Source organism: Geotrypetes seraphini, chromosome 3 (genome assembly GCF_902459505.1).
Source record: "Geotrypetes seraphini chromosome 3, aGeoSer1.1, whole genome shotgun sequence".
NCBI lineage: Eukaryota > Metazoa > Chordata > Amphibia > Gymnophiona > Dermophiidae > Geotrypetes > Geotrypetes seraphini.
Genome location: NC_047086.1, coordinates 250,640,806 through 250,667,288, shown reverse-complemented (window position 1 = coordinate 250,667,288; position 26,483 = coordinate 250,640,806). Strand labels below are relative to the sequence as shown.

At 41.4% G+C, this 26,483-nt stretch overlaps 1 protein-coding gene across 1 annotated transcript in view; it reads right to left on the bottom strand.

Annotated features, from left to right (window-relative positions):
* TBXT (T-box transcription factor T) overlaps nt 1-15,863 on the bottom strand; it is an 88,351-nt gene extending 72,488 nt beyond the window's left edge. The window contains exons 1-2 of the mRNA XM_033935859.1: nt 15,522-15,863; nt 13,567-13,831 (exon numbers count right to left, since the gene is read on the bottom strand). Of these exons, the coding sequence (XP_033791750.1) occupies nt 13,567-13,831; nt 15,522-15,736 (480 nt within the window). The 5' untranslated portion in view covers nt 15,737-15,863. The remainder of the gene's footprint in view (nt 1-13,566; nt 13,832-15,521) is intronic.
* Between the last annotated feature and the right edge of the window lie 10,620 nt (nt 15,864-26,483).

The following is a 26,483-nucleotide window of genomic DNA, read 5'->3' as shown; positions in this document are numbered from 1 at the left end:
CCACAAGATTTTTATTTGCACATTTAATATATCTGTGGCCAGATTTATTAAACTTTCTATCATGAACATGAAATAAGCAACTTAACATTACTAGAAATTTTAAAATCTCATTTAGAATATTTGAATTTTCAGCACCTTATAAGTATCTTCATTTCCTTTGTCACAATAAAGAGTTTCATTTTCAAAAATAGTCATAAGGTTCAAACCTCTTTTTATAAATCCGCACAGCAAGTGCTCCAACACCCATTCAATCCTATGGGCATCGAAGCATTTACTGCATTGGCCAGCGCTAGTGGGCTTTGTAAAAGAGGGGAGAAGTCTACCAGTGTCCAAATGTAATTTAACCAACACAGTAAGGCTGTATGTTGATTAGAATTTTAATCAAAATGCAGCCCTCAAAATTAAATAAAAAGTAATAAAAAGATAATACAAGATCCAAATTAAAAAAATTAACCATTTAAGAATCTACACCAGCATGTAGAAAAGCCTTGCAGTTTTCAAAGTCTACTTCAGAAATGCAGCCCTAATTTGAATAATCGTGAATGAAGAACCAAGTCCTCATGTGAAATGAATTTGAAACAAGTCTAAAAATGGTCAACATGGAACTGCCAACGGAACTCTTAAGAAAAAAGATACAGACTACTACTAATTTCTATCGTGCTGCTAGACGTGCTGCTGTAAATTAAACATGTAAGAGACAATCCCTGCTCAGTAGAGCTTACAATCTAAAACAAACAGGACAAATAGAGGAATTTCTCTGAGAGAACGATAAAACCAACATGGGTACTTTACAGCTGAGTGGGGCTAGGAGTTAAAAACAACCTTGAAAAGACTGAGAAAGTTAGAAGAATTGTAGTATTTGAACCACTACTCGAGGTGCTTTCAAGTCTATCCTTGCAACATGAAACAGTTTGGCACCCCAGTCACTGCTATGAGGCAGCCATCCTCAAGTCAGGAATAGATGGTTAAGAATTAGATATCTCTGGCCAAACACTGGGGGAAATAGCAACCCATCAAGTTTGAAATAATTAAAAAAAATGACTTGTATGAGGGACCCCTTTAAGTCACTGTTTGGGTGAGAAATTTACAAACTAGTGTCCCAAAATGGTGAAACATTCATCAAAAACAACAAATGGGAGCACTATAAACTTAAAACCACTTTATAAACTGCCTGAAGGAGCTCAGAACTATGAGATGGTGTAATGAACACTACCAGGGTAAAACCCTGATTCTTGTTTCAAATGTCTATCATTGCTCCCTTTTGGAATTGTTTATAAAGTTGTTTCATATTGTGTAAAAAAATTTTTAATAGAAGCAGTGGCGTACCTAGGGTATGTGGCACCCGGGGCCCATCATTTTTTGACACCCCCCCCCCCCCTCATGTAAAATTTTTTTTTTTTTTTTTTTTGCAATAACCATGAAATGGAATAAATGGTCAGAATAGAAACAGGCAGTGAAAATTTTCTTTTTTTTTTTTTTTTTTTTCCCAAAGTATTTTTATTGAGAATGGCAAAAGGTCCAGACAAGCAACCATGGTCTGTACAGAAACTTATACATTATCAAAAAGAACACAGAATGAGAGTAACAGCAACAACAAGCATGAACAAGCCTCTCCCAAGAGAAAATTGCCAATGAGAGGCATAGCAATACACAACAAAAGGCCAAAACTTGGGGCAAGCAAACAAATCCCACCCCAGAACCCACAAGAATAATAAGCCGGACTAGACCCTCAGCCATATTTTATAATGAAAAAAACCCCCACAAGCAACAACACCCAGACCGCTCACCAGACACACCAATCCGCACAACAAGCACCCAAGAAACACCCAGCCACCACCCAGACAAAACTACCAGACACACCTACCCCACCAAGCCCAGACCCAACCCCCCCTCCCCAGAGAGTGCAAGCGCAAAGTGGACCGTGAAAAGGGCAGCTGCAGAAGTGGAAAGCCCCAGATAAGTAGGTTAGCTAAAGAAAGCCCACAGATAGAAGAAATCAGGATAACAGAAGTTCCAACAAATGCTCCCACAGAAAATTTTCTTTTATTGAACCTCATTTATGTAACCATTATTCCAAACATAACATAACATAAATTATGTCTGAATTGTCATGACATCAGAAGTACATATGGAGTAGTTGCAGGTGATGCTTGGGACAGTTCTGATTATGTTAGTTTGGTTTTATGTGTTTTTTTAATAGAAGGGTTTTTATTTCTTTTTTTAAGGTTTTGTAGTTTGTGGTCGAGGTCAATAGGTTGTAGAGTTGGGGGTCAAGTGTTGCAGCTCGAATGGCTAGGAGGTTGTCGAACAGTTTTTTTCTTTTGACGTTTTTGGTTGGAGGGTGTGTGAATGGTGCGTGAGTTCTCCTATGTCTGTTTGAAGTGGATTGAATTATTTAGCTGAAGAAATTAGTTACCCCCCCCCATTCCACACACATTAATTCTCTTCCATTTTTGTTCCCATTATAAAAAAAACACTGATAAGTTCCCAGGAAAAAAATACATTAAAATAAGAAGTGAAAACAAAGGCCCCTACAGATGAGAACATAACATAAGAATAGCCTAACTGGGTCACACCAATGGTCCATCATGCCCAGTAGCCCATTCTCATGGTAGCCAATAGTGCTGCCTGATTCAGAGAAAAATATTTCATTCGATCCGATTCACCCTGTTGAATCGATTTTTCGATTAGATTCACTGTTAATGACACCGCTTTTTAAGTTTAAACAAAGTATAACAATAAATTTCACAACAACAATAAATTTCACAAAGTACTTAAAAAAAAAAAAATCAAATTTTTCCATTAAAGCAGTTCTGGAGACATTTGCTTGAACAGTCTTTTTTCCCAGTCCATAAGCAAGCAATATGAAAAAGATTTCCTTAATTATCTACTCAAACATTTTTGCTATTTACTTTCATTGTACCTATACTATTATTCAGTAGAAAAAATGGACTTAACTGTGCAGGAAATGAATCTCCTCATACACCCACCATATAGTGCAAAAATGTGCAAAGGTCTGTTTTTTTCTTTCGATCACTACATAGCCTAATGCCACACAAGCAGCGCTGTTACAAACATATTCTGAAGGTCAATGCTAAGGTTGACAAAGTTTCCTTCCTTGGACCAGAAGGAGATACTGACAAACCACTGGAAGAGATTCTAAAACAACTACCCAGAAATAACACCCAAAGACCCACTCAGTGTGTGAACCAGTTGAGTGGAGTGGACTAACTGGGGGTGGAAATGGGCCCAGAGTTTGCTCAGCAGAATTTCCCAGACTACCTCTTCCTCTCAACACACTGACATGCTACCACCACCACCAACACTAGGAACACCTCACCGAGTATGCCAGCAATGCTTATAAACTTTATAAAACACATTATTATATTTTCTTATAAAGCATATATTTTAACTGAACTCAGCCTTGCCATTCACAAAAATAGAAAAGTTCCCATTTCAAGCTGTCTCATGTACACTTTTCAAATCTAACATATTGTAATCACAAAACAGAAAATAAAATTATTTTTTCTACCTTTTGTTCTCTGATCAATATTCAAATCTTGTTGGTCCCAGGCTCTTGTTGTCTTGCTTGCCAGGGTCTCCTTTCTCCGTGCTAACCATCCGTCTGCCATCTCTGTTCTCCCCTTCCGTTTCCCTTCCCTCTCCCGGAGATCTGGCATCTTTCCTTTTTTTTGTCTCCATCCACAGATTCACCTTTTCTCAACTCCCCACCACCCCAGGATCCACCATCTCTCCCTTTCTGTTCCCAACTATCCTCCTATCCAGTATCTCTATCCCCCCTCCACACCATCCCCTGTTTCCAAGTTCTCTCCCTTTCTGTTCCTTCCCTCCCTAAATCCCATTATGCACCATCTCTCTCCCACTCCTCTGTTTTTAGACCCATTATTTCTAACCCCCAAAGTCTGGCATATGCATGTATCTTTGAACCCCCCCTTCCCTCTCTCCCTCTGTGTACTTTTACACCAGGACCCCCCTCCCCCGAAGGTCTGTCCCCCCTCCGAAGGGCTACACCCCACCCCTGAAGACCTGCACCCCCCGAAGGACTTTACCTCCCACCCGAAGGTCTGTCCCCCTCTGAAGGCCTAAACCCCACCCCTGAAGGACTGCACCCCCCCCCCGAAGGCCTGCACTCCCTTGAAGGTCTGCACCCCCCCGAAGGCCTGTCCCCCCCTTGAAGGCCTGTCCCACCCCCTTGTAGGCCTGTCCCCCCTTTAAGGCCTGCCTGCCTGCCTTTCCCCCCCTTGAAGGCCTGTCTCCCCCTTGAAGGCCTGCACCCCCCTTGAAGGCCTGCACCCCCCCTTGAAGGCCTGCACCCCCCCTTGAAGGCCTGTCCCCCCCCTTGTAGGCCTGTCCCCCCCCTTGTAGGCCTGTCCCCCCCCTTGTAGGCCTGTCCCCCCCTTGAAGGCCTGCCTGCCTTTCCCCCCTTGAAGGCCTGCACCCCCTTGAAGGTCTGCACCCCCCCAAAGGCCTACACCCCCCCCCCGAAGGTCTGCACCCCCCTGAAGGCCTGCCTGCCCCCCTTGAAGGCCTGCACCCCTTGAATGTCTGCACCCCCCCCCCCGAAGGCCTGTCCCCCCTTGAAGGCCTGCCTGCCTGCCTGTCACCCCCTCCCCCTTGAAAGCCTGCTTGCCTGCCCGCCCGCCCCACCCTGAAGGCCTGATGCCCCGACCCACCCCGAAGGACCGCTCGCCCCCCTGGCCTCCCCGCACCACCTATGAACAGCCGCAGCAGGATCGCGAAGTCAGCGTCGGGTACCAGCCCTAAGGGGGTGTTCCCGGCCTTGCCGTTCAGTCCCCCGCCCCCCCCGAAGGACCGCTCGCCCCCCTGGCCTCCCCGCACCACCTATGAACAGCCGCAGCAGGATCGCGAAGTCAGCGTCAGCGATCCCTGCTGCTTCCTGCGCCACGGTCCCGCCCCTCCTCTGACGTCAGAGGAGGGGCGGGATCGCGTCGTAGGAAGCAGCGCAGGGATGCTGACGCTGACTTCGCGATCCTGCTGCGGCTGTTCATAGGTGGTGCGGGGAGGCCAGGGGGGCGAGCGGTCCTTCGGGGGTGGCGGGGGACTGAACGGCAAGGCCGGGAACACCCCCTTAGGGCTGGTACCCGGGGCGGCCCGCCCCCCCCGCCCCCCCCTAGGTACGCCACTGAATAGAAGTGCAAAAGTGTTTCTCTAATTCACAACAGCTTTCTAATATTTTTAACTTTGAACTTAGTCTTTTTGAAAAAAAACTCAAGGTAAGTAAAAGTTATCTTTCTGAAGCAGAATCTTATCTTGCTAAAGCCGGGTCTGATGTGTTTGTATGAGGGACAGCAATGAAGACACTGCTGAAGAAGCCATATGCATCAGTGTTCAAAGAACACACTTAAGAGGGCACTGCATGCACATAGAAAATTTTACAGAGACTGAAGTAATCTGTCTCAATCCTAAATTATTTGTGGCATTAAACAGTAGGTCCCCTAATTTCCCTAGCATTCAGCATTGTGTGGTGGCAACATTGGTGTAGGGATGCTTTATATTAACAGGAATAAAATAGCTTGTAAAGTCATATAAAGATGGATTATGCAAATGCAAGCAAATCCAAGAGATAGCATGGCTGCCACAGACCTGGACAGAGGAGAAAATCCACCTTTCAGCAGCCAATTTTAAGCTGAAGCAAAAAACAACAACAACAACAACAAAAAAAACCACTAGAAGCACAGTCAAAGCCCAGAGCTGAACTCAACAGAAGCTCTGTGGCAAAATTTGAAACACACTTAATTTATTCCTCAGGAGTACAAAATTTTTTAAATATAATCCTCAATCCTATATCACTAAATTCTTCACCACAAAAAATTAAACATTGCACACTCTTATATACCATACAAAAACTCCATAGGTCTTAATATAAGGTGCTCAGTGAAAGCTTAAAATGTGAGCAACAGATTCCAATAGCTTAGGCTGAAAACATCAGTGCATCCTCCCTACTACCAACAACAGTGGAGAACAGTTTTATTGAACACAGACAACTGGGAAGCACTGTGAGCACTTGGAATATTTGGGGGAACGGATTGAGAGGATTTTGAGCTTTTGAAGATAAGTAACCCTTTTCCTCATTTTTACTTAGAAGTCACCTTTTTTTTGATAAAACACCAAGCTGGTGGTAGGTAGGAAGGATGCAATGATGTTTTCAGCCTAAGCTATTAGAATCTGTTGCTCACATTTTAAGCTATTGGACTTTCACTGAGCACCTTACATTAAGGCCTATGGAGTTTTTGTATGGTATATAAGAGTGTGCAATGTTTAATTAATCCTCTGTGGTGAAAAACTGGAAAGACTACAAAACCCAACTACTGCAGGTCAATGAACTATTTTGTAAAAACTTTCATCCTGTCACGTAAGTTGATAGATACTTAGGGCTCCTTTTACAAAGGTGCGCTCGCGCTAGCCGAAAAACTACCGCCTGCTCAAGAGGAGGCAGTAGCGGCTAGCGCGCGGGGCATTTTAGCGCGCGCTATTCCGCGCGTTTAAGGCCTTAACACGCCTTCGTAAAAAGGAGCCCTTAGTCTGAACAGTTCATGGCTTTTATTACTAGAAGAGGGGAGCAAAATATGCAGCTTGTCTGCTTCATGTCCCAAAATGGGATCATGTAATATCAGTATTGGCCTCATTACAATTGTTAACAGTTGTTTTGAGTCCAGTTTAAAACTTGTTTTAAAAAAACGTTTTAATTCAAAGTACCAGGATTATTTAGGGCTCCTTTTACGAAGCCACGTTAGCGGTTTAACGCACGGGCTAGCTGCTACTCCCTCCTCTTGAACAGGCGGTAGTTTTATGGCTAGCGCAGGGGTTAGCGCGGGATAAAATGTCGCGTGCAATAAAGCCGCTAACGCGGCTTCGTAAAAGGAGCCCTTAATGAATCATTTGGCAAAACATACCAGCCCGTAATGTTTTTACATACCCCCTTCAAGGGATATCAGTAACAAAACTGGGAATTCCATATACAACGCCTAGCAATGCCTAAGTTAGGCGAGGATCATAAACTTACCCCCTTCTTTTACAAAACCGTAGCACGATTTTTGGCACCGGTCACGGCAGTAACAGCTCCAACACTCATAGAATTCTTATGAGCATCGGAGCTGTTGCCACCGCTAAAAGCCATGCTACGGTTTTGTAAAGAGGGGGGTTATTTTTTTAATTAGCATAATCAGTGTAGTAATTGACCGCTGGTTTTCAGCCAATCAAAACATAAAAAACACATTAAACAATTTAAGAGTTTGGCACTGAATTCTTAAGACACCTAGGAAGTTTTTCTTTACCCAGCGTGTGGTGGACACCTGGAATGCGCTTCCAGAGGGCGTAATAGGACAGAGTACGGTACTGGAGTTCAAGAAAGGATTGGACAATTTCCTGCTGGAAAAAGGGATAGAGGGGTATAGATAGAGGGCTACTGCACAGGTCCTGGACCTGTTGGGCCGCCGCGTGAGCGGACTGCTGGGCACGATGGACCTCAAGTCTGACCCAGTGGAGGCATTGCTTATGTTCTTATGTTCTTAATAAGCATGGTTGACTGGGGTACTACCAAATTAGGTGAGTGAAAAGCTGGCCTAATGGAATGGCGCCTATGTCTAGGATGCCTAGTGATGTCATTCTGTTTAGGCACCACGGTGTGGGGTGTGATTCTAAAAATCACGTGATGACGTCATGACGCCCGGCTCCTTCGTCTTTTTGAATGAGCCGGGCGCGTCTCGCAGTCCTTCGTCCATTTTGTGAGGAGCCAGCTGTAATTTTGTCTTGCTAAGAAGCGTGGAGTATTCCGAATTATGTGGATCCCATGAAGTAGCCGTTTTCGGGCGAAACAGGAAGTCTTTTCTGTCGAGACTAGGAAGTTTCACATTTCCAGATGAGTGATATTTGATATTTCGGTTTTTCAAAAGTCACGCAGCTTCACGAAGTTTACATGCTTATAGCTGAGCTGATTGCCACATTGTAGGTGTTTGGGAATGAATTCTCCTTTGTGTTTTGGACAGATCTAATAAATGATATTTTGAACTATATCAAAAATACTGAAGAAAAAGATAAAAGATTGAAAAAAATTTTGAAAAAAATCTAATACTTTGATGTATGAAAGTTATCTATAATTGTACGGAGTTTTTTTTATAAACCTGTGATGATGAGAGCGGCTTAGGGCACTTGTGTAGTCCTGGCTGCTCTCAATTGAGGTTTATTTTTCTCCGTTGCGTTTTATGATTTTGTCTACAGTCTTTTTCTGTCCGTTTTGGTATGAATGAATCCCTTCTACCTAACATCATTTACAATACGTGTTGAATTGAAGTTTTTTGTGATTAAATACGATTGTACCTTTTGATATATTTAATTCTATAAAAGGTGCCATATTTCTGATTGGCAATTGTGCCAAGCGACACCTACAATGTTGGCGCTGATCGGTGCTGTTTATAGAATCTGGCCTAAATTGCCTTTTGTCGGTCCAAATTTGTGGAATTCATTTTCAAAAAGGTACATTTCATGTAATTAATGTTACCTTTTTTGACCTGAATTTGTCAAATGTTTACAATGTCAAAACGATTGAAAATCAGAGAAACAAACACATGGCCCCTTTTATCAAGCTATGCTAGAGGTTTTTAACACGGGCTGGCACGGTAAATGCTCCGATGTTCATAGAATTCCTATGAACGGCAGAGCACTTAGCTTGCCGGCCCGTGCTACAAACTTCTAGTGCAGCTTGATAAAAGGGGAGGATAGTAATTCAAATCGGCCTAATGACTACATTGTGTTCCTATGTTGAATACCAAGGGATATAAAGACTTTACACAAGCCTGATTTATTTTTACTTTATTTTCCAAGGTGAAAGAATTTAAAGTACTCAATCTGTAGTTCAGTAAAACCAATGCGTTTTCAATTATTCCACAGAAAAATTCTTCAAGAGTGTGAAGACTTCCACAGGGCCCAATTTGAAGCTTATTCTATTTTGCATTGTTTTGCTTTAAAAAGAGTTTATTATAAATCAAGCTATAAAATGTGATGCATGAATGTTGTGCTCTTTATCACTGTTATTTTTCTGTATTGTAATTTACCTTGCTTATTCTTGGATCAGATGTGGAACATACTGAATTAATCACATTCCATTTATCTTCATTTTCATAAGTGAACAGCTTTGTTTATCCCAAAAATATAAGTTTTGTTCTATTGCTTTTTATACAAGGATAACTTAAGCAAGTTTTAAGTTTATGCACAAAAATAGAACATGGTATGTTATTTATATTTCTGAATAAAGAAAAATCTATAGTGTTTTACGAAGAGCATTAATGCCAACAAATTCTTGCCTTAATTTTGTACTCAAATGCAATATGCTAACCCAGGGGTTGCAAGCTCCAGTCCTCGAGGACTGGAATCCAGTCGTGTTCTCAGGATTTCTCCAATGAATATGCATTGAAAGCAGTGCATGCAAATAGATCTCATGGATATTCATTGGGGAAATCCTGAAAACCCGACTGGATTCCGACCCTCGAGGACCGGAGTTACCCACCCCTGTGCTAACCCACGGACTAACACAGATCTTTAGTTATAGAGGGGAGGTGGGTTTAGTATCCCTCTTTGTATAGTATGATGCTACTCAACATGGGCCAATAACCCCTTCCAGAGGTGTCAAAGTTGGTCCTCAAGGGCCTTAATCCAGTCAGGTTTTCAAGATTTTCCCAATGAATAAGCATGAGATCTATTTGCATGCACTGCTTTCAATGCATATTCATTGAGGAAATCCTGAAAATCCGACTGGATTGCGGCCCTCAAGGACCGACTTTGACACCTGTGTAGTTAGTCACATCAGATAGCAGTCTAAGCCCAGACCTCATTCCCTTTTGGCCAACCTTCAAACCCTTTGGATCAAGTAATGGGAGCCCGAGACCCCTGTGTCGATGGGCGGAATGTAACACGGGGATGGTAGAGCTCGTGTCGCCCATCGGCTGGGAGGTGGGCTAATTATAAGCAGGGAAGGATTGGGCGAGGGACCTGTTGGATAAGAAAATTTTAAAACGATTGGTGGAGGGGTGCAGGGGCGAGGTCTTAAAGTCAGGACCTTGAAAGACTCAGCTCCTTCTGAGGTCCTCCAGGGCGGCTTTTCCCACCCGCCCGTTGTCTGGGGGCAGAGGTTGGTAGCTCGAGGCAGGGGGCAGCTGGTCTCCCGAGCTACTGGATCATGGGGCTCATCGGGTGATGAGCGTTGGGACGGCGGGGAGCTGTGCCCGGTGGGTCAGGTGACCCGAAAAATGGGGCATGAGGGACATGCCACCCCTCTGACCCTTGCTGTGGTGGCTGGGTCGAGGGAATAAATCTAATTCATTTGGTAGCTCGGGAAGAGATCTTCATACGATGTTAAGAATGTTAATGAAGTTGATATGTTTATGTTTAATAAACTTAGCTGCGGCTAATTTTACCAACCAGAAGACTGTAGCGTGGTTTTTTTGGTAAAGCTAAGGGGGTGGGTTATGATGAAAAAGACTGGGGGTTAAATATTTAGGCGGACAGCAGGACCTATCCATATCCCGCTGTTACTACTCCCTGCAAGGCCCAGATTTCCCTCATTTCACTAGAGAAGTATACTGCCTTGTACCTTTATTTGGCAACAGCGCTCAGCTTAAAACACCTCTGGTGGGGTAAATTTCATGATGTCTCTCTGTACTAGCAGGTCAGTGCTCCTGTTCCTGACCCCACTCAGCAAAATATGAAAAGGTATTGGGCCACTTTTAAGGTGGCAGAGCAGCACTGACTCTAGTATCTTGCATCTCTGGCAGTAACTTGCACGTCAACTACAATTCTAAGTATCACAAGTCAGGTGTTATCACCGCACTAAGAACATGTTTTCCGCACTGAGCAGCCACAGTATAGTGCAGTGGTCTCAAACTCAAACCCTTTGCAGGGCCACATTTTGGATTTGTAGGTACTTGGAGGGCCTCAGAAAAAAATAGTTAATGTGTTATTACAGAATTGACAATTTTGCAAGAGGTAAAACTCTTTATAGTTTATAAATCTTTCCTTTTGGCTAAGTCTTAATAATAATATTGTACTTTATAGCTAAAGAGACATATGATCAAGAAACTGTTTTATTTTACTTTTGTGATTATAATAAACATACCGAGGGCCTCAAAATAGTACCTGGCGGGCCGCGTGTTTGAGACCACTGGTATAGTGCATCTTTTGTCACACCGTCATTATCATTTGTATACAGTAAAACCTTGGATTGCGAGTAATTTGGCGTGTGAGTGTCTTTTTGCAAGATGAGCAAAACATTAAAAAAAAAAAAATTAACTTTATCAACGAGCGTTGTCTTGCAATACGAGCACGTCAATGCGCGCCACACAGGTATGCACAACATACGCACATGGCATCGCTGAGCAGAGCACAACCATCACAACTGAGCACAATAAGCGTGACACAAGCACACACAACAGTACAGTATTTTGTATTATAGTTTTTGGGTTGTGGAACAATCGTCTGTGTTTCCATTATTTCCTATGGGGAAATTTGCTTTGATGTACGAGTGCTTTGGATTAAAAGCATGCTTCTGGAACAAGGTTTTATTGTACATATTAGTGATACAATGATTGCTTTTTAAAAAAGATCTTAAGGTGTTTAGCCCTTAATGCTAAAAGGAAGAGTATATTGAAAATGCAACATATTTGTGCAGTAATAGGCAAAAAGATTAAAACTGACAATATTTCATCCCCATATCATTTTTGTTTTGATTCAATACGGTATAAATTAGACAGTAACATAGTAAATGACAGCAGATAAAGACCTGAATGGTCCAGTCTTCATGCTCCATAAAAATCAATCATTTAATTAAAATTTTCTTAGATATTTCTGGGCTTAGGTTCTATCTACTGGAGTCTCCATCAAATCTCATCCCCAGCCCATCTTAACCATTTCAGCCATCAAAGCCCTCCCTCCCCAGCCCGTCCTCAACTGAATGTCCACATATGGGACACATAACATGCTAGACTGCCGATTAAAGATTAATGGAAACACTCTGTAATGGAGTTGTTCTGAAAGACTGAGATTGCTTCCTCTTTTCTTAAGAGTCAAGGTACCTAATTTATTAATTTAGGGAGCTCAGAATGGTTTACATTAATTTATTCAGGTACTCAAGTATTTTTCCTTGTCTGTCCTGGTGGGTTCACAATCTTATCTAATGTACTTGGGGCAATGGGGGGATTAAGTGACTTGCCCAGAGTCACAAGGAGCAGTGTGGGTTTGAACCCACAACCTCAGGGTGCTGATTCTGTAGCTTTAACCACTGCACCACACTCTCCCCTAGTAATATAATAACTTTCTTTAAAAGAAAGGCTTTTCACTTTGATTATGGACTGGGTAAACTGTGCGGGTATGTTTTTAGACTTCATAGATTATTAGTACAGATGATACATATATGAAGTTATCCTATGTCAATTTTTATGGAGAATAGATTTAATGCGAATTTTGAAGTTTACAGTTTGTTTTAGCTTCCATACCCAATGTAGGCTTGTCGTGGTCATTCAGTTTACTTTAAGTAGTCTGCAATATTGTTATATCCCTTACGTATTAAGCAGTGTAATATCTATTGCTCTGTAAACTAACACCAGACATTAAAATTACAGCTAACATAGGATTCTAAATGAAATTAGTAGGGCCTTTTGATTTTAAGCTTAAAATATACTCATAATAGCAATACAAGTTTTATATAATAGCTTGTACAGGAGTGATACAGCACTGTGTTATGTCTAGTAGCACTACAGAAATACATTATGGTACATATAAGAAATTGCACTGACATAAGATCATGCTTCTCTGAATATTCAAATATGTAGTTTAAAGCAGCAATATTAAAGATATATTCAGACAAATCCTTCTTGGAGCATACATAAAAACTACAGCTAGTTTAGGTTTTTTCTGCTTCTGTGCCAATGCGGCTACAAAATCATGTTTTTTTCTAGTTACACAAGGATTTCATGTTTTATTTACTAGATTTTCTGTTTGTAGGGTGGTTGATTGTAAGCATACCAGTATTAAACCACCGGTAAACTGCATAGTCATGTTGCATAGATTATGCTGGCTCATTCCTTTAAATAACAGAAAGCTTTATTATTTTGCTAAGACAGAGTGCTCTAATTGCCCCTATATATGTTGTCTTTGCATGTTATCTTTGGAGGGGAAAGAAAGGAAAGGGCTCAAGTCAAGACCCAAAATGCCATTTTCATTTTTTTCAATATTAATCTGAAAAACAGTAAAAGTGAAAAAGGTACAAATCTATGTGGAAGGAAATTGTTTGGGGATGTTTTTTCTAATTTATGATGGGGTGCCGTTATATATATGGCAAGTTGTATATATCAACTCATTGACAGCACAAACCTTTTCCTCCCTGGAAGAGAGAGATTTCACTGTTATTGGACTTACCATTGTTTGTTTTGTGGTGGGGTGTGTGTGGGTTTTTTTTTTCCTCAATAGAAATGTTTAGGAGAATGAAGGCAAAAACAAAACGAAAATAGGTCCTTTGTATTACATGCCTTATCTCACCTGACCTCCTCCATTCAGTTTGTTGGTGAGTTTGACTTTGCTGAAGGACACAGGTGCTTTCATCCAGTGGGCTCCGAAATTAGGAGAATCCGGGTGGATGTAGACACAACTGGGAGCCTGTGGCTCGGGTTTGCCCCCTGGTACCCATTCCCCATTCACATACTTCCAACGGTGGTTATCAGCAGTCACAAAATCCAGTAAGAACGAGTACATGGCGCTGGGGTCCAGACCAGCAACATTTACTTTCAGGACTGGGAACATCCGTCTAAAAAGAAAAGTGTAGTTTTTAGCAGTTAGCAAATCCTACCACACTGCCTGCTCCTTCAGTTGTTCAGTATGTTTACGACCCACGTTTTGCTATAAAATTATTACCCATACCTCTAGTAAATCTGTCTACTTAGGGGAAAAATTCCAGGGATATTTTTTTTTTGGGGGGGGGTTGCTAAAAATTAGGGGAGCAATAAAAATCAGCTACAACTTCCCTGATTAAACGTACTTGATAAAGCTGAAGCGAACAGTTGCACATTTAACACCACCACAAAAACCCACTAGAAAACTCCTCACCCTAAACCAGGGGTAGGGAACTCCAGTCCTCGAGAGCCGTATTCCAGTCGGGTTTTCAAGATTCCCCCAATGAATATGCATGAGATCTATTTGCATGCACTGCTTTCAATGCATATTTATTGGGGAAATCCTGAAAACCCGACCGGAGTTCCCTACCCCTGCCCTAAACAGCAACTTTTCAAAACGATTGCCCATACTAAACACAATATAAGTTACCCCTGCCTGGAAAAAAATGAAAAATTGTGTTATGAAAGGGGGGCAGCTCCTTAAGGTAATCAGGGCTAGAACCCTTTTCCACCAAAGGCTGAAGTCTCTTACCTTGCTAAAACACTGACAGTAATTAAAAAGAAAAAAAAATCCCTCCCGCCTCCCACACCTGCGGCTTTTCCTTTTGGGATGGTATCTTTAAAAGCTGCTTTCTGCAGCACGCTTCCCGGCTCCGCACTCGGCTCTTATATTGGCATCATACTCTGACGCCCCGCCACACCAACTTTTGGCACCCAAAACGAACGCGGATAGCACTACAGCACAGGTGTCGAAGTCGGTCCTCGAGGGCCGCAATCCAGTCGGGTTTTCAGAATTTCCCCAATGAATATGCATTGAAAGCAGTGCATGCACATAGATCTCATGCATATTCATTGGGGAAATCTTGAAAACCCGACTGGATTGCGGCCCTCGAGGACCGACTTCGACACCCCTGCACTACAGGTCCGCACACACATTTGCACTATTAAGAAACTTGCAACTAGGGATCTCAAAGTCCCTCCTTGAGGACCGCAATCCAGTCGGGTTTTCAGGATTTCCCCAATGAATATGCATTGAAAGCAGTGCATGCACATAGATCTCATGCATATTCATTGGGGAAATCTTGAAAACCCGACTGGATTGCGGCCCTCGAGGACCGACTTCGACACCCCTGCACTACAGGTCCGCACACACATTTGCACTATTTAGAAACTTGCAACTAGGGATCTCAAAGTCCCTCCTTGAGGACCGCAATCCAGTCGGGTTTTCAGGATTTCCCCAATGAATATGCATTGAAAGCAGTGCATGCACATAGATCTCATGCATATTCATTGGGGAAATCTTGAAAACCCGACTGGATTGCGGCCCTCGAGGACCGACTTCGACACCCCTGCACTACAGGTCCGCACACACATTTGCACTATTTAGAAACTTGCAACTAGGGATCTCAAAGTCCCTCCTTGAGGACCGCAATCCAGTCGGGTTTTCAGGATTTCCCCAATGAATATGCATTGAAAGCAGTGCATGCACATAGATCTCATGCATATTCATTGGGGAAATCCTGAAAAGCCAATTGGATTACGGCCCTCAAGGAGGGACTTTGAGACTCATGCACGCTAGCAAGAGGGGGCCACCGAGCAGCGTACCTGCCGTTCTTGGTAACGATCATCTCATTGGTGAGCTCCTTGAACCGTAGCCAGAGCTCAGCCTCCTGCAGGGTGACGCTCAGCTGCCTCTCCGTAGGGTCTCCCTTTTCGCTGCCCGCCTGCAGCTCGCTCTCGACGGCGCTAAGCAGGTGATCGACCCGGCACTGAGGCAGACTCTTGCCGCCGCCGCCGCTCTCCACGGGTCCGGCGCTCATCCTCAAGCCCCGCCCCCGCGAGACCACCCACAACCGCGCGCACGCGCGAGCTCAATCTCACCCTCCCGCTGACTACCAGGCAGCCGACATCACTCAGACCTTGGAAGGCTAGTCAAGCTCGCGAGCCCTTTATAGCTCACTAAACCTTAACGCCTTCTTCCGCAGTCCCTTAAGTAGCCTTGGAAGCTCCCTTTCGATGACGTAACTGAGCCTGCGGGTGCGCCCTGATTGGCGGGGCTCTTCTTTGATGTGGCCCACGCGGCGCTGTGATTGGCGGCACGCGGGCATATCTGAAAGACGAAGGAGGAAGGGAACCGTGTGAAGCTAATTGCTTCGTAGGGATTAAGGCTGTTTCATGCAGATCTGCTAATGTTTAGACCTATTTGTTGCTACTGGTGGTGCGTCAGTCTGCAACGAGCAAACGATGTGGATGTGCCTCTTGCCCCTCCTCCAGTAACCAGTTTACTACTTAGGGACATTCATTAGGGACTAATAAGATTTCAGCAACATTATAATTTCAAATCTTGTTTCTAGGAAGAGCTGTAGAACGATGTTGTGTATATGGATCTCACACACACCTGAAGGTTTTCCTTAGAAAGCAGTGTGCAATCCTAGCCTTTGCGGCTACAGTACCAAATAACGCGCAGAATTTAGGAAGCTGATTGGTCGGGCTGAGAACTTTTTCAGCACCCCCTCAGAGAGTTAAGCAATCAACCAGGAAAATATATTTTATATTCACAAAACAGGCAAGCCAAATTAAAAAAATTCATTAATCGGCTCTCCCTAAATGGACTCTAAAATAAGAAATGTCTATTCAAAATAAAGAAAATATATTTTCCTATAGTCTTGAAACCATCCTTGTTGTGTAGACTTCAGTGTTCTTCCGTATTTCCATTCATACATCTATCATTTTAGATTAAATGCATTACATATATAGTAATTACATTTAAAACAGCATTACAGTATCGACTGTTAAAAAAAATATTTTGTGATTATGGGACAATAAATGATCCATGACTCTCTATAACCAAATTAATATTATTTGTTTTGAAGAATGCATACTGTAGTTTATTTTGTTTTCAATAGTTGAGAAACAGCAAACAGTTGAAACGGCCAATTTATTTAGCTCCTTAAAATCCGGGAATGGTGCTTGCTTCAGCAACACACATACTAAAAACTGGGAATAAATGGAATTTTTGCGATTTACAGGTTTTTTTTTTCTTTCTTCTTTCTAAACCTGACAGCGATTTTAATTCTAAGGATCTCTTGTCTGTGGCGCAGGGAGACTTTATTACTCTTCTGTGAGAGTCTCTAGAAAACAGAGGTGACAATGAGCAGGAAATCGTTCGGAGATTTGTTAGCAATAACCATCTCATTAAACAGACATAAATAAAGGAAGAAAGACCAAAAAAAATTATTGCTGTTTAAATATCAAACCCATCCGAATTGTGCAAAATATGAATTACTATTTCGATCGAAATTTCGTAGAAATTATTTTATATTCAGCAAATGTTTTCTTTTATATTTATCCATCAGTGCATGTCTGATTGGTATTAACAATAGTTTTTTCAGAATAGTATTATATTTTTGTAAGTTTGCTCACATCAAAGACTTAAGTCGAATTCCACTTTCTAAATCTGCTTTGAATTGACATCTAGAATCATTGACTAAATCTTGGTAGAAATTCTTTTGAAATTCAAACTGATGTGTATTGAAGGGAAAGGGAGGATGGTCCATGTTCGTATTAGAGATTCTCACCCGATCTAGTCAAAGAGCAAAGCCAAACCAAGAAACGTTCAAATATAACTTTTGCTAACTTTTCAAAATAGCGGTAGGTTTATAGTGCATTATTGGGTTTTTTAAAAAAAAATTTGTATGAGAAGTATGTATGTAATAGTTGTTTGCTATATTTTAATGTACGTAAACTGTCTAGTGAGGACTAGGGAAAGGCAGTCAATCAAGACCAAACAGTCGAAGAGAGGACAAATAATGAGAAAACACATAGGGCTCCTTTTACGAAACCACGTTAGCGGCATTAGCGCACGTGACTTTTTATCACGCGCTAACCCCTGCGCGAACTGAAAAACTACTGCCCGCTGCTCAAGAGGATGCGGTAGCGGCTAACGTGACCGGCAGTTTAGCGTGTGCTGTTACGCACTTTAAACCGCTAACGCGCCTTTGTAAAAGGAGCCCATAAGGTGCTGAGAAAGAAGATTGAACTCCAGCTGGGCATTACAAGCAACATGAATTAAAAGTTTTTTTTGTGACTATTAGAAGAAAAAAAAACAACAACCATACAAACATATATGTAAAGCCTCTTCTTTTATTGTAGCATAGAAATTCTGATCAAATAAAGACACCACTAATGATAAACGTTATGTTGATGACTGCAAAATTCGCTTCATCAGCAGTAGAACTAGAATGTGTTAAAGTATGAACTTTGAGTGATTTTTTTTTTTTTTTTTTACATCGCATTTTATTTAAGTATTGGGTGAGGAAAGATCTATATACTTTTGAACAGATGGTACCTACAAAAGGCACTATGGGTTTCTCTGACTTGTGAATCTACCCAGGAACTGGCAAGATTGTCTGTTCTCCGATAATCCATTCCTATTTTGGAAATTTAAAAAAGGTGACTTGTACACAGAAATGTCTTTGGTTTGGCCAGAGATAAGAATATAAATAGACCGAGAAACATGAACACAGAAGTGGATTCGTCATAAGGTAGGATGGGACACTACGCGGTGCGAGAGTCCAGCTTTAAGTATGATCAACTAGATAGGGCCTTGTATTTTTGCCATTATTTTCTTCCTTTTCTCCTTTTTCCACCTTAATTGCTCTTTGGTTCTCAGGCCCGAGAGCTCCTTGCATTCACAGTCCTTTCACTGGAAGCTGCAGTGCATGACAGTTTACAGCCAAAAGCTTCCTCCACCGTAACAGCTATAAAGACTGTCGATTTTATAGCAATACTTTGCTCCATGCCTCGCTTTAGTAGCCTCCAGCTGTTTCTCTCCCATGGGGTTGGTATGACCTGCTTTATTTATTTATTATTTCAATTTTCTATACCGTTCTCCCAGGAGAGCTCAGAACGGTTTACCTGAATTTATTCAGGTACTCAAGCATGTTTCCCTGTCTGTCCCGGCGGGCTCACAATCTATCTATTGTACCTGGGGCAACGGGGGGATTAAGTGACTTGCCCAGGGTCACAAGGAGCAGCGTGGGTTTCAACCCACAAACCCAGGGTGCTGAGGCTGTAGTTTTAACCACTGCACCGCACTCTGTCTTACCTATCTCCTTTTATCTGTGAACTTATACAAATTGCATCGCCAAATAAGAGTTATTAAAACACAAGATGATACAGGCAGAAAGGAGGAAGCCATGCCATATTATTTTTTTATGACAAACATGCCCTGTGATAAGGTTTCCAATTTTTAATCTCTCATATTATCCGATGAAAGATATCGCCAACTCTTAATACAGATGATAGTCTCATTATCGAGGAAACCTTAAACTAGTCCCCTTCAGGGAAACTTTAAATTAGGGATTAAATTTATAATATGCACCAGTCATACTAACAATTTTTAGACTCGCATTTTAGAACGTTCATTTTGTACTATTGTTGTTTAATTCAAACGCTAGATTAATTGTACAACAGGAAAGTAGGAGATATTTGTTTCCTAACTGGCTGGTCCATGTAAGTCCTTTTAGGTAAGTTGAAGCCCAAAATTGCAATAATAATAAAATAAACAAGAGAAACATGACAAATAAGCATTAAAGAAAGTGCCAATGAGCACACCAGGCAAACAAATCACACCTTTTCTAGGTTAAAAAATGTAAATAGTTTTTTTTGTGGTTTTTTTTTTTTTGTGACTTTAAGAACAGACTGGGATAAAGGCCGTCTTTTCCTTATAATGACTGGGATAGCCATCCAGATGATCACCCGCAACTGGAAAAACTTTTTCGTTCTGGTGGGCAAGTCTGTGCTCCAGTTATAGACTTGAAAGGATGAATACTGATAATTTGGGACATGGAAATGTATTTAATTTGATATGGGGCCCATTGACATCTTATGTTACATCTTTGTAATTGATTATTGATGGGAATTAGTTTTTGTTTATTTAGGTACATATCCAGAGTATGGTTGGAAGGGGGGATTATTTCTGTCTTAGGTTGGTTCTAGGGTACTTACATTTGGGGATGGGTGACTGGATGGTAATCTATGTTATTGTGTTTTATTGAATAATCATTGGGTGGGTGGAAGGGTGGGGGGAAATGGTTGATTAAAAACATGTGTAAGTTGAAAGTGCTTTTATTGTATTTTTACATGTTACATTTGTTGTATTGCACTATTGAAGTTTTAAAAATTAATAAAGAATTAAAAAAAAAAAACAAAAAAAAAACAGACTGGGAAACAAATTTCAAATATCCCTAAAAAGTGATTTTCTCCTGTCCAGGGTGTTAAAGGAGTTTCAGTTCTTTTGACATACCTGAGAAAACAGAACACCAGCAAGTCATTTATAATCTCCTAGACAACAAGTGTGATAAAATATGAAAAAAATAAAAAGTTCCTATATCATGGACATGATATTGTAATTATGCAAACACTAAACAGGACATTTCTACTGAAGGAAAAAAAAAAAAAGAAAGCTCAAGGCTGGTAGAATGATTTTATAATAAAAAAAATAATGTTATGCCCAAAATGGATTACAGTGCTACATAAAAAGGCAGTGCCTAAAAGTCACCTACTTATTGTGAACAAAAGCTTTGTCATTTAAAGTTTTTAAACTATACTTTTGTATAAGAAGAACATATTTGCAACAATTTAGTTTTCAGCGTCTGAACACCTCTGATCTGTACCTAATATTTTCTGTAAAACCAAACAAAAATAAATATGCAAAGGTAGGATGCTTTATTTCATCTTCCCTACTTGGGGAAAACAGAGGGCACAACAATTTAGACATTTTCGCTTGATTTAGTTTTTACTTTGTAAATATATAGCACAAAAGTTTATTTCATCAATTGCTACATTTCAAAACCTAACATAAACTATCATAAGTTTTATATATATATATATATACAGTTTATGTTCAATCAAGGAATCGCAGGTCTCGACTTTTTCGTTGCACAACTTAAAGTAGAGGTGACGACTATTTTCTGCTTAATAGAAAATTGTTGTTTTTTAATTTTTTCTCAGTCGCTTCTTTTGGAATATAAAAAACTTACAAGATCAAACAAAATGAAAAATACAGGGAGTGACAATGAACGTGCCATTTATCAGAGCAAACTAGACAAATGATATACTGAACTGTGACATGAATTGCCAGTGCGCTAGAGAAAAGCATTAGGATGACAAAAATTGAAAACTGGAACTTCATCAACGACAATTCAAGACAGAAGGAGGTGAAAATCAATGCCTTTGGGCATTTGCGGTTTTTGTATTGGCGTCAGCGTTGAATTCAAAGCTCTGCGCTCGTGGCTTTTTCTGTCCAAATGTTGGGTGTCCATGAATCTCTACAGATAATGGATAATGGTCTTAGATTCAGCGAACATATAAAACTTATATTTCTTATGAGAGGGATATATAGGGCTCCTTTTATCAAGGTGCGCTAGCGGGGTTAGCGCGTCGGACATTTAATCACACGCTAACCCCTGCGGCAAGCCAAAAAACTAATGCCTCGTCAATGGAGGCATTAGCGACTAGCGCAGCAGGCGGTTTAACACGCGGTATTCCACGCGTTAAACCCCTACCGTGCCTTGACAAAAGGACCCCATAGTTTACTGTTTTGTTTAGGATAAAATGAGATCTTTCCAGTTGACAATTCAGATTAGACAGTTTGGGGGAAGAGAACTGGTTTCTTTTCTCTAATATTATATTAGCTACCAAAATATACCTTCTATTTTGACCCCCATGCATTTATGCTTAGTTCTGAGGGACCTATTCTACTTCTATCCTTCTCTAATATTTCGCCTATACCCCGAAGTTCAAGAGGATTACCTAACATTTATCAAGGAAGAACAGTAAGTCGAATACTTGGGAAAAGTTAAACTAGTAGAGTTATGTATTAACTTTATAAGACCTAGGGCTCCTTTTGCTAAGCTGCGGTAGCGTTTTTAGCGCGTACAGAAAACTAGCACGCGCTAACCCCGTGCTACGTGGCTAGAACTAATGCCAGCTCTTTGGTGGCGTTAGCGTCTAGTGTGCACGGCAATTCTTCACGCGCTAAGCGCATACTAAAACCACTACCGCAGCTTAGTAAAAGGAGCACCTAGTGGTGATAAATCCCTTGAACTAATTCATTACATTCTCAGACAATCCAATATGCCCCCAAATCTGTAATAATCATAATCAACCAGATCGAAAGCGCTTGAAACGTCAAATTGCATAATAAGAGCTTGCTTCCCAGAATTCATTAACGGTTGAAAATCAGCTATTAATGCTCCCTCCCCATTACTGTCTCGGTGCTAAAATTAGCATGGAAACCAGACTGTGAGTAAAATATTAAATTATTACAGATATTTCACAAGTTGTGCTGTCACCAAACCTATAAACTTAGGAAAAAAAAAAAAAAGGAATGGATGCAATTAGTCTAATTCAAATATCTTGTCAAGAGCCATTTGGATTTTTTAAAAAACTTTATTTAGTTTTTAATGCCAACAAAAAGTGCAATACAATGTACATTCAAATAATAATAATCAAATAAGCACTTATAAACAATCAGAATTTATACAAAAGATAAAAATTCCCATTCCCCATCCATCATTACCATCAGGAATAATACCAAAACAAAAGATATACCCCCACCCCTGGATGTGTGGGTGCAATACAGTGGATAATAAAGTTTCACCCAGGAAATAGGAGAAATTTCCCTAATAAGGACCAACTTAACCCAAGTTAAAATAACTGCTTTAATACTATTTGACGCATCATTCATCAAGTGTAACGGGCAGGTATTCAAAATACAATGGTATCCTGAAATTATTTCCAAAATACCTATTCATTTCTACCCAAGAAACATTATGGAAAGAGGACCAAATCCCATCTGCTGATATAGAATCATTATCTAGAATTAAAATGTTACCATCTATTTTATCATTCATCTTTGGTAATATAGCACAGATGTTTTCTATTTTAGTTCTAAAATAGGAAGTGAATTGAGATGATGCTTCCCTTTATTATATACATAGGGCTCCTTTTACAAAGGTGCGCTAGCATTTTTAGCGTGAGCTACATTGCTGCGCGCGCTAACCCCGCAATAAGTGCCAAAACCTAATGCCAGCTCAATGGTGGCGTTAGCATCTAGCACGCGTGGCAATGCAGCACATGCTAAAACCGCTAGCACAGTTTAGTAAAAGGAGCTCATAATTTCTTGATATCTAAATGGCTACCTCTAGGTCCTTCTTTATCCAAGTAATTACACTTCCCCCTCCGTATTCGCGAATTCCGTATCTATTTTTGACCAGAAATTTTTTTTTTCATTTTTCAGGCTATTGTTAGCCCTGTAAGCCCCCCCCCCCCCCTTAAACCTTACCTGGTGGGTGATCTTCCCACGCTCCTACCCTGTACAGATTTCTCACAGGAAATGGCTCGAGAGACTACGGGAGCTCAAGGCAGCCATTTCCTGTGAGCGATCTGCACGGGGCAGGAGCGTGGGAAGATCGCTCCTGCCTGAAAACCTGCTAGACTACCAGGCTTAAGGGGGGGGGGGGGCTTACAGGGCTAAAAATAGCTGGGGGAAGTGGGGAATAAGGGCAGAACTTGCCCAAATATTATTTACGGTTTTTCCATATTCACAGGCCTGCTCTGCCCCTAACCCCCACGAATACGGAGGGGGAAGTGTACTATTAGTGTGAATATATAAGAAGTAATGTTATTCATGTAGTTTATACTAAGCATATGTTCTGCTTCCTTCTCCCCTTCTACTTTTGTTATTGCATTTCTCTAGAATTATGTTTTGTTTCCTAATGGGACATTAATCACTGATTAGTTTTCCTCGTCTTATTAATATTTGCTTCTTTTATATTAATGCATGTTACTCTCAAAAATATACTGGATTTATCTTGTAAATATGCCTAAATAAATGAATAAAATCTCCTTTCCAATTTTATCTGGCCTTAAATGCCATGTATTCTAAAATGCTTAAAATAAGTGTGAGCAATGTGATATCCATGAAACACTCTACAAAATGATTTTACATAAATAAAACAGCATAAAACCTTTAGTGAGCCTTCAGTTAAATTGAAAAGCTAGAGACATTATGATGAAAAAGAAAGCAGAAAACCTATCAGTCTGATTCGCTGACATTCTTTTGCAAAGCACAGAATGAAGAAAAGTTGAACAAGGTCTGTTCAAAAAAGTTCCAGGACCGTTTGAATTGTGCACCAATGGGAAGTTCTTTTGAGACATGCTAGGTGGTGTCGAGTAGCTTAAAACCTCATGAGTAACCTCTTTTTTCCCGTTTGTTGATATCCATTTTCGTCTCCAAGCTACAGCAGTTTTTCTGAAAGTGTGTTTTTGTTATTGGCTATTTTTCATCATGTGCAATCTCAATTAGCAGTGCTACAGCGTGAAGTCCTGTTTTAAATTGGGTAAGACCACTACAGAAACTTATGAAATGTTGAAAGTGGCATATGGGAAACATGTCATGAGTTGTGGAAGGTGTTTTGAGTGGTATTCACGCTTCAAAAGTGGTTGTGAATCAGTGGAAGACTATTCACAAAGCGGGTTTTTGCGTGCGCTAATCTGTGATTAACTGTTAGAGAATTAGCAGAGGAATGCAACATCGTCATTGGTTCATGCCACAACATTCTAACAGTGAAGTTAGGGATGTCTCGCATTGCAGCAAAGTTTGTTCCACGGTTGATGACTAATGACCAGAAGAACAACCATGAATTTTGCACAAAAAAACATGACAGTTCTTCCCTAGCCACCTTACTCTCCTGACTTGGCCCCTGCTGACTTCTTCTTGTTTCCTAAACTTAAATCCAAACTGAAAGGAAAGCAATTTGACACCGTTGAAGACATAAAACAAAATTCGATGCAGCAACATTTGGCAATTCCTGAAGATGTTGTTCTAATGTTATGCACTTACTTAGCTGGTTAGCAAACTGCTCCACCCAAACTCTGCCCCTAGACCGCTTTTGACCTAACCATTAGGGAATGGCCAGTAGGCAGATATAATCAGAGGCACTGCCCAGTTAAATGCCTCTCCTGCCTGTTTAAACTCCATTTGACTATAGGGCCCTATGAGTTTTGTTTGATATATTAATTTAATAGGAGCAACATGGAGAGGCATTTTCAATATGAGGTCTAAATCTAAGTTTGGCTGTTTTACGAAACACACGCAAAAATCCATTCATGAACATGACCATTTTAAAAACAAGAAAACATCCATTTCTTTTTTTTTTTTTTTTTAATGCCCATTTCTCAGATGTGTTTCTCCTCAGTGCAACTATCTTTCTGAATCATTTTTTTAAAAAAATTGTCCACAAGAAAATTGCACAAAACAAACAAGCCATTGGGATGTATGAGGAGCCAGCATTTTTAGCAGACTGAACACACAGACATCCCAGCAAAGCAATGGGGTACCTTAAAGGGCACTGCAGTGAAGACATAAAAAAATCCTGTAACCAGTGGTGTAGTAAGGGGGGCGGGGCAGGAGGAGCGGATCGACCCAGGTACCATGTCAGTGGGGGCACCGGAACCTCTCCACCCTGTCCTGCCCCGCCACACTCACCCCATATCTCACCCCACCACCTCTGTAGATCTTCACTAGTGGGAGCAACTTCTGCCTGTTGCTCACACCAGCCTGGCTTCTCTCTGAATCTCTTCTGACTCAAGGGGCCAGGAAGTGACATCAGAGGGAAATTCAAAGCTGGAGCAAATAACATGGTGGAGAAAAGCCACTCGCACTGATGAATTTAGAGGGACAGGGGGAGAAGGGCGATTTAGAGGGGGGGAAGGGAGAGCGTGAGTGTGGAGTGGGGAGCAGGGAGGAGCGGGGAAAAGTGGGGGCATAGAAAGGAAGGCGTGGGGGGGGGGGGTGAAGCATGACCACCCTGAGCGCCTCCTATCCTTACTACACTACATGTAACCATAAATCCCTTAGATTGTATGGTGAGTCCTCCAAAACCCATCCAAATCCTACTGGACCTAACTGTACACCACACCAATAGCCCTTAAGCCTGCAGGTGTCACCTATATTGTATGTAGGTACAGTGCGATTAGGATGGGGTTTGGAAGTCTCACATATTCCGCCATAAGTGTAGTAGTTAAGAGTGGGATATGGGCCTGGGTCCCCCATCTCTATGTTCACTTCACCACCCACTAGGCTACTCCAGGAACCTGCTTGCTGCTCTAATAGGATTGGCCGTAACATCTGAAACTGTCATACAGGCAGGTATATACTGTTTCAATCACATCTTTAGGGAGTGGGAAAGCGTCAGTGGCCACTGGGGAAGTTACGCTTACATCCCACCAGTGGTCACCTGGTCAATTTGGGCAATTCATTGTTAAAACAGGTCTAGCCCCAAATGTTCAAATTGTGCCTTGGACTTATTCTAAATCGGTGTGTGCTGCGGCACAGTTGTGTGTTGCAGTAAGATCCCAGGTGTGCTGCCAGGGAATGACGTGCAGTGAGTGTCACTGCCAGTGCTTCTCCTCCTTTCTGCCCCCCACCCCCCCCACCAACGTACCTCCGTAAATGTTCTGCCAGCATAAGTGCTCAGGGCCACCCCTGCACGGGCCTCC